Source organism: Phalangium opilio, unplaced genomic scaffold, assembly GCF_054372755.1.
Source record: "Phalangium opilio isolate 3A_F unplaced genomic scaffold, DU_Popi_V2 ptg000098l_1, whole genome shotgun sequence".
In the NCBI taxonomy this organism is placed as follows: Eukaryota; Metazoa; Arthropoda; class Arachnida; order Opiliones; family Phalangiidae; genus Phalangium; species Phalangium opilio.
The window spans coordinates 699878-708402 of record NW_028324201.1 but is presented as its reverse complement, the minus strand read 5'-3'; the positions used below and the strand labels follow the sequence as shown (position 1 = coordinate 708402).

At 35.2% G+C, this 8525-nt stretch overlaps 2 protein-coding genes across 2 annotated transcripts; one reads left to right on the top strand and one right to left on the bottom strand.

Moving 5' to 3' along the window:
- The first annotated feature begins 2929 nt into the window (after window positions 1–2929).
- Window positions 2930–3511, top strand: LOC149632673 (uncharacterized). The gene is made up of 3 exons (XM_089850985.1): window positions 2930–3231; window positions 3306–3391; window positions 3497–3511. Exons 1-3 carry the CDS (start codon window positions 2931–2933, stop codon window positions 3509–3511), a joined length of 402 nt encoding a protein of 133 aa, XP_089707111.1. The 5' UTR covers window position 2930.
- Window positions 3512–4659: 1148 nt separating this feature from the next.
- LOC149632672 (uncharacterized) lies at window positions 4660–5642 on the bottom strand. Its single transcript, XM_089850984.1, has 4 exons — window positions 5430–5642; window positions 5264–5372; window positions 4888–5191; window positions 4660–4825 (listed from the first exon to the last, which is right to left on the bottom strand). The coding sequence occupies exons 1-4, from the start codon at window positions 5640–5642 to the stop codon at window positions 4660–4662; spliced, it is 792 nt and encodes a 263-aa protein (XP_089707110.1).
- Window positions 5643–8525: the final 2883 nt, after the last annotated feature.

Sequence of the window (8525 nt, the reverse complement as noted above, 5' to 3'; positions counted from 1 at the left end):
TGGTTAATGAGCCCTACGATTTTAAATTCAAAATTTATAACAAATTATACATTTTTATGTAGACAATATCATATTTTGCTGTTCTCATCCCACTCAGTGTTTATATATCGACTTTCAAATCTATTAAAACGTTTTCTTGACCATATAGGTCTTAATGGAACATTATCACACCCCCTACTTTTAAAATTCCGTTTCGTAGTTCACTTTTCTGAAATAGATGGCGATTGTATCTATGTGGCCCACTCTGAAGCCGGGTGTACACAGACAATATTTTCGTGTTTTAAGAGCGTTTTTTTCTCGAAAGAGTCAAAAATCTTCAGTGTGCACCCGCATTGATATTAACGGCCGCTTTTCTAGAGAATTGAGAATGGACTCGTCTGGGGGAATTCTAACCATAATTCCTATCATTCCTACTAAGTCTGGTATTTCCTCCTACCTTCCCGCGGGGACCAAAGTTTATAGCTTCACGCGGTTCACGGAATATTATTGCGGTTCATTGATTGAATGTTTGCGTTGTAAGTTCGGGTTTTTTTCTTAGTTTTATGTGTAGAAGACAATTTGACGTTCTAGCAGTATTGTATTCGAATTATGCTAATTAATTAGGATAATATGGAAACAAAAAATAGATCAAAAGTATACAAAGTGAATCTCGGCGTAGAAACATTTGAACGTTGGTCTATGGAAAGGAAAAAGTTAGGATATACAAATGAAAAATTTGGATCTTTTTTGTTCAGCAAATGGTAAGCGCGAAAGAAAATTTTGATTTACAAGTCACTTAAATTTAGTAAATAATCTTTCGGTTCAGGGAAGAACTAGAATATTTGAAGATGGAAATAAAGAAAAAGGGTTCTAAAACATATTTTGTTACCAAAGGTATTAAAAATATTCATCAAAATGTTGTATTATTAGAAGTAATAGGTTTCTTATATTATTTTACTTCAGTTATTATTTAGTATTCACTGGTACGTAGTCATATTATGATAAGTTTACCCTAAATGCTCCATAAGTATGGCACTGCCTTTGTAATGTTACATCCCTACCTAGTGGTAGGATATATATGCTCAGTTATTGCAGTTCAGCTTCCTATTTAGTCGGTACTAAGTTTTTGATAGCGTGTCCCCAGGGATCACTAATATATACCAATGGGTTTATCTTCTTGGAATGTTCAATAACGTCTTTGCTAGAGAGCTCCCATTCTCTGTAACTTTGGGGGAGGGGTATATTTCCAAAATAGAAATCTTTCTCCCTACATTGTTTTTAAATGAGGTGTTTTTATTTGTAATACCGTGACTATTATCATATCAAGCTAGAATTTTTTCACTTGCACTGCAGATGTTGAAACACAATACGAAGTTATTCCCGAATTCCAAATTACCACATCTACTAAATGTGTGAAAAATTCCACTTTAAATTTTGAAACGCTAACCTCCAGATTTAATAAACGATTGAAATCATCTACGAACTTGTGAGTTTATAAACATTATTTATCACCTCACTGCAAATTCAAAAATATATATGCCAATTAATGTAGGCGGAGAAATGATGCAAATCAAAATCGTGTTTCTTGTTTATTTTTTGAGAGCGATAGTGAAACTTCACCTATTAGGTAGGGTCCATTAATTAATAACACTATCTGCATAAAAAGGTAATCATTTTTAAAAATTTAGCGTAATTCGAAAAAATACACCTGAGAGGAATGAAAGTACAATGGTAAATTATCATGTATATATACTATTTCACCGTACGAGTAGTCGTAGCCCAAAGTGTCTTTTGTAATGGGTATCCAACCCTAGAGCGCGCTCCATATATTTTTACATTGAAAGCGAGTGAAACTGGCACACCTTTACCCTCGGATAACGTTTTCACTGTCGACCATGGTACAGCTCACTCCGGATTGGACACCCATTACAAAAGATGGAATGCGATATAATTACACGGAATAAAATTAACCTGAATAATTATCTAGAGTAATAACTCGTTCATTAGTCCTACTGGTGGAGTAACCTCCAATTTTGGATCACCATTGTTAACTGATGATTGCACGCATCTAACTGATCAGGTATTAAAACGGTTTTTGATTAGACAAAATTTACGTTTGAGTGAATTGAAACTATTTTTAAAATGGTCGATATATATAGTGCGCGCTAAAGAGGCAAGAGAAATTTCCGCCTCGTTTCTTACCATTAACCGCGCTTCAGGGTTGCCAGGATTTTGTTAGAGCATGTCGAGTTCGGAAGTTCAATTCAGTGATCATTCAGTTCCGAATCGGAACTGAATGATCACTGAATCGAACAAGTTTTTCAGTCTGTTGTAGAAAGCGGTTAAATTGCACTCACGAATGACTGGCAACGCTTGTCCGCACAATATCTAGACCTATTCATTTCCGTTTCCTAGAAACCCCAATATTTGTCCAATAGATGCTGTAAATGCCGAAATGGTTTTGGTTTTTTTGGATAAGATTGAGCAATTGGTAAAACAGGCTTTCGGATTGAAATGCTATTGCGGTTTGCCGTTGCGATACACTTCTGTTTTCCGAGGATCTGCGCTAATATTTTATTATAATTGTCCTGCTGTAGCATCAGGACCGAATCACAAAAATGTACGCTTGAATTTGACAATTTTTATCGGTATTAGATGATAATGAAAGACTTAAATTATAACAGGGAGTTTGGGAAAGTCAGGATAACTTTCGAGGCATTTATTCTGAAAATATCAAACTAGCGAGTGCTGTTTTATTAGCAGGCAACGAGTTTGCAAAAATTGAGAAATGGGCGCGATTTGCCAAAATTCATCTTATATCTGATGACACATTTTATCGGTATTAATCAATTGAGAACGCATTTATAATATAAGTACAATAATTAACCTTTAAATCGGATAGGTATCAGAGGCAATTCATTCAACCAGCGATACTACAATATTGGCAAAATATGCAAAACGAGCTTTTTATAAAGTTAGCTGGGAAAGAATTGTTAATTGCTGGGGACGGAAGGAATGATTCTCCCGGATTTTCTGCAACATATTGCACTAACACGTTCGCTGATTGTGAAACAAACAAAATTTTAGCAATATCTACAGTAGACGTAAGAGAAGCCGATGGGAAAAGTCCAAATATGGAGTTCATAGTTTTTCAAAGGGCTGCCAAAGAAATAATGGAATTAGCCAAAGATAACAGTATTGTTATTTCTGAAGTTGTCACGGACGCCCATTGTAAAATTAAGGTTGAAATGAGTAAGTAAAGACATCACAAACGCCAGGAGGAGAATAACTAAAGAATAATTCCATTTGATCATGCGGTGTTTTAGAAAAGCCAGATAGGATATTCAAAAATGCCACGCATTCCTTAGATACATGGCATGCTGGAAAGAATATTAGAGCCAAAATTGCCGATGTATGTGTCACCCCTATTTATTAAAAATTTTGAGAAATTGAACCAATAAGAATTGCTTTATTGTAACTTATGATGATAAGTGAATGCGTTTTTTATGTTTTAAAGGTTGAAGGCCACTGAGGAACTAGTGAAGTGGGCGCCTGATATTAGAAACCATTTTTGGTTCTGTGCTAGAAATTGCGAAGGTGACGTGGATAAATTGCAGGCTTCATTTCAAAGTGTATTAAACCACGTCACTGGTTATCATGAATGGCTTACGGACTTTGGCGCCGGGTACTCATGCGCACATGAAATACCGTTACCAAATGCAGAAGAGCGAGATAAAAAATGGGCAGAAGTTAATTCGAAGGCGTATAAAGCTCTAGAAGACATTGTGCTGAACAAAAATTTCCAAAAAAAATTAGAATACTACGTAAATTTCAGGTATTATCGTTAGTGGTGATAGTATTTGAGTGACTCGGTTAATTTTAAATTCGTTTGTAACAGACACACGGGATTTGTTGAAGTTTTTCACAATCTTATGCTTGCGTATGTCTCTAAACGGAATTTTTATAGGTGAAAAAGAACCTTCAAATTTCATTCAGAAAACGGATTTTTTGTACTAAGGTTTTGATATTTTAATTTAGTTGGGACAGCTATAAAGCTAGAGTAACGTTAGCCGCTATAGACCACAACCAACACGCCGATCGAAAACAGGCCCGTACGAAAGATGGACAGCTTAGGTATAGGTACTTCTATAGCAAGAAATCAAAAAGCTATAACGTTGGGAAGGTTTTTGAGCCTAAACAATACAATTACATAGACTCTTTGATTGAAAGCATCTTTGTAGAAAGAAATTACGTGGTAAGATAGTTTAAAACCGGTAACAGTTCGCGAATGTCTTAGGTGGAAAGGTTTTATTTTTATAAACCTTTCACCCTGGTCGTTGCAATTCCTTCAGGAGCTCATTCTTGAACATTTTCTATTATTAAAGGGAAATGTATCAGACCCTTCTTTTATGGAAGAAAATGATCCCCGTCACATTTCTAGCAATATAAGTATGATGGAGAAGCCACCTGACGAGGAGTTAATAGCTAAGCACATGTCAAGATTTTAATTTCATATACCTAGCCAGGTTTATGTGGAACTGAGGTTGTTGCACAATGAATTGTTTTAATAAAAATACTCATTTGATATTCAAAACAGAAAAACTTGTTTTATTTAACTAACATAAGCACTCATTTGATTTTACAAATAAAACACTCATTTGATATTACAAACAGAAAAGTTCAATAGTTCATCGGAACTACCCCCCTTCCAAATGGCACATACTGACCATTTAGAGATGGATATGCTGCCCGAATTCGTAGCACGCAGCAAGCTGGGATCACAATGCGATTTCCGGCGCCTAATCGTCCAAATTCCATTAGCGTGTAATTTCGATATGCCTGATACCTAAACAATCAATATGTCTTTTGAACTTATCTTTATGTTCAATTGTAAAGTATATAACCTACCTGAAATTATTATTTTCTGGGCCTAGACCTCGTCGAATGGCCGCTTCATTTCGAAATCGCATGCTCACGTATAAAAGTGGACGGTATAAACACATTAAAAAGAACATAGCTCTTTCAGAATTACAAACACGTTGTCTGCAACAGACATTTTCGTCTTCTGTTGGCATAGGCCGACAATTTCCACAGATACATTTATCTTTTTTGTCTCCTTTGAGAGATCCTGGCGCATAAAACAAAGGTTCTGGTGGATCGCCTCCCGCTGCTAGAACGATCAGGCTTCTTTCACCATTCGATTGTTGCACATCTATTTAGTAATATGATTTTTATAAGAACTTTTGATTGGTTAGTAATCAACTTCGCCGACAATCGTGATTACCATTCGACATTGGCACAAAATGTAAAATTGACAGAGCCTCTGGTATTTGTCTCGCTGTGACCCGAAAATACTCTTCCAACTGTTCACGGGTTGCCTCTGAAGCGGCTTTCTATATTTTAGAAGAAATGTTAAATGTAATAGGGAAAATGAAAGCGATTAGACTTACATTTATTTCATCATTGTGTTGCTGTAAAGCATCGCAAACTTCGTTGTTAGTATTTATTTCATCCGCGTTCAACCTATCTGTAAAGGAACTTTTACCAGGAATGTTGCAAGAAGGGGGCGTTTTGTTATTGGTTCTCTTTTTTTCCACCAAATTAATTTTTTTTCGCGTTGATTTTTGCCTTATTTGCAAATAAAACCTCTTCAGAACTTTCATCGCTTGATATTACCTACAAAACATTTGCAAATAAATATTTTCCTTAGTTTTTACCCCTATTTTGCTCTAACGTGGGCAATTAACAGCCAAGATTTTAACTAACATTTCCCCTTTCTTCGTCCTTTTCAAATTCTTCTTTGTTTTTATCCCTATTTGAACACGAGATTTTGCCTGGAGCACATTTGCATTCCCGCGTACATTTCAAGTTACTTGCGCGGCAAGAACATCCTCGCGTAATTTTTTCGCTACCATAATTTAGTGGTCGGGTACAAGCATTGCGACACTTACACGGCTCTCTATTTGTAATGCTTTGCATTTTGTAGAATATTGAACTACTAGGCCTTCAACAAATTTTCGAAGCTTCGTTGTGAGGTTTTAAAAAACGTAAAATCTTGATAATAATCAAAAGTAAATATGGGTCGCAAATAACAGAATAGGTAGGTACGTAGGTCTAGTAAAGAGTACCGCTCTAGTTTGATCTGCAGACTCGGAATCCATGGGAAGGGAAATCCCAAGAATTATTGTATAGAAAGGTTAAGCAACGGATACCGACAAAATCGTGGCCATAGCGGCGGCATCGGCAAAAGACGCCGGTGCAACAACTGCAACCGCTACGGTCACTTTGAACGCCAGTGCTGGGCTCGACGTGGTATAGTACTTTATTAGTTGCTTAAGGCATAAGTTTATATGTTCCATAAGTATGACGCTACCTATACTTCGTAATGCTATAGACTTACTGAGAGTCCCATGAACTTATAAATTTTCAAATGCTAAACGTACTCTAAAGTTTCATTATTAATAACAGGCCCACGGAGCCAACTAGCAGTGGGGCCGCAGGCCGTGGCGGTGGCCGCAGGGCCGCAGGTCGTGGCGGAGGTCGCAGGCCCGCAGGTCGTGGTAGAGGTCGCGGGCCCGCAGGTGCCGGGGGAGGCCGCCGAAGAGATGCTCCTCCATCAATTGGAGGAGGAAATGGATGCGTAAGTTACTTAAACTACAGGTTCTACCAGAGTTCTCTCAACTTTTTATGACTAGTATTAGCTGGGCATAAAAGTTATTAAATTAATCCAAAATAGTTCTTAAAAGAATTGTTGGGCACAAAAAGATAAGGTCGGTATCGGTGACCAATATTGAAATTTTTCCAAAAATAAATAATAAAAGGTTCCAGCTGATTTTACCAATAATTTTTCTGTCGTATCATCCGAGTTTAAAAGACGAAAGCTTTTCAGTAATACGCAAAACATTGAATTTATATCTTTAAAAAAGAGACTAAAATGGTCAGACAAACTATAATAACATATTATTAAATATATATAATTTTTCAAACTTCCTAAGCCAAACTCTTATTTTTGAGAAAGAACGACTGTATTTTTATGAAAAACAATTGGCGATCAACACTTCACGTAAATTTTCCTGCACATGCTTTGAGTTTCCCTTTCATTTGCAATAGTGTGTGCTGTAATGACTGAAAAAAATCACGTGAGGTGCCGGTCGCAAATTGATTTTTCATAAAAAACTATCCTCCCTTTTCAAAAACAAGAGTTACGATTAGAGATACTAAAATTTGCATTGCACTGATACGTAAATTAACAAAGTAGTCATATTTTTTAGTCATTTGTTAAGCTTATAGAGAATCAGCTTTTGAAACTTGGAAAAATATATATAAAATTAATTAACAGAAGAATTTGGTTTAAGTTGCATAGATTATTTTGATTATATTTAAACAATATAAATAAAAAAATGATATGTAGCCATTTCATTCTCCCTTTAACAACCTTTTAAGAATTATTCACTGAATTTTCAAACAGAAGTGTGAATAATTTTTGATAATTCAGCTTTAGACTATGGCAATCTTTAATAAAATCCTGATATTCCTGCAGGGTGGATATCCAAGAGTGATTTTTTTCTCAATGATTATAATATATTTATTTTTCTTTTCATTATAATTTTTTTTCCCAATGATAATAGTTTATTTATTTTTCTTTTTATTATAATTTTTTTTCGCAATGATTATAATTTACTTAGTTTTCTTTTCATTTTTCATTATAATATTTTTCTCAATGATTATAATTTATTTATTTTTCTTTTCATTATAAGTTTTTTTCATTATAATCTCTTAATCAATAAAAGAACTATTGACAAAACGAATGAATAATTAATACACTTATTTGAAATTTACACCTTATCATATTCGAAATTAAATATCTTAAAATATGATGATGTCCCCTAGTTTGGCTTTAATTTCAAGAATTGAAGAATTAATTAAATACCGACAGTATTCACAACAATTTAGGTGAATTAGCACACACCAACGTCAATATAACAAAAATGCAACCCTGTGTACTCCAATTGCCAAAGTTGTTTAACGTTGTCAATTCTGCGCACATGTAAAAATGGTCGTCAAGCTGTTTTAATGAACACTTTTGATACTCATCGATAATGCTTTAGTATTATCGCCACTATCCTTGATTTTCCAAGACTCAAACCGGGTAAAAATGGAAATTATGGTATTATTATTATTTTTTTTTGCTTCAAACTATAAGCATAACCAAAAATAAATAGGGGAAAGTGTCGTACTGCCATATTTTCCTGCCTTTGCCTTAGCTTGACATGCATTTCAAGACGCTCTAGCGCGCGAGAGGTGTTTAAAATGGTATCAGCCAATCAGATTTGTAGTTGATGATGTCATTCTTAACTAAAATAACGCTCGTACGCCACCAAACGGGAGAATTTGGCATAGGCGTATCTCAAGAGTCACAACCTCGGACCTCCACGCTCTGTTCTATTTTATTTAGTGTTATTTTCGCGTTTGCATGAACGAGGTTAAAGTTTATTTAAAACGTTAGCACGCCGAAATTAAATTAAAAATTCCACAAATAATCATTT

Excerpts from the sequence above, each read along its gene's own strand:
- LOC149632673 (XM_089850985.1), top strand. The coding sequence starts at position 2,931 with ATGCAAAACGAGCTTTTTATAAAGTTAGCTGGGAAAGAATTGTTAATT. Across the intron at positions 3,232-3,305 it reads TAAAATTAAGGTTGAAATGA|AAAAGCCAGATAGGATATTC; the intron begins GTAAGTAAAGAC and ends GCGGTGTTTTAG.
- LOC149632672 (XM_089850984.1), bottom strand. The coding sequence starts at position 5,642 with ATGAAAGTTCTGAAGAGGTTTTATTTGCAAATAAGGCAAAAATCAACG. Across the intron at positions 5,192-5,263 it reads TTTTGTGCCAATGTCGAATG|ATGTGCAACAATCGAATGGT; the intron begins GTAATCACGATT and ends ATTACTAAATAG. Across the intron at positions 4,826-4,887 it reads CCAGAAAATAATAATTTCAG|GTATCAGGCATATCGAAATT; the intron begins GTAGGTTATATA and ends TTGATTGTTTAG.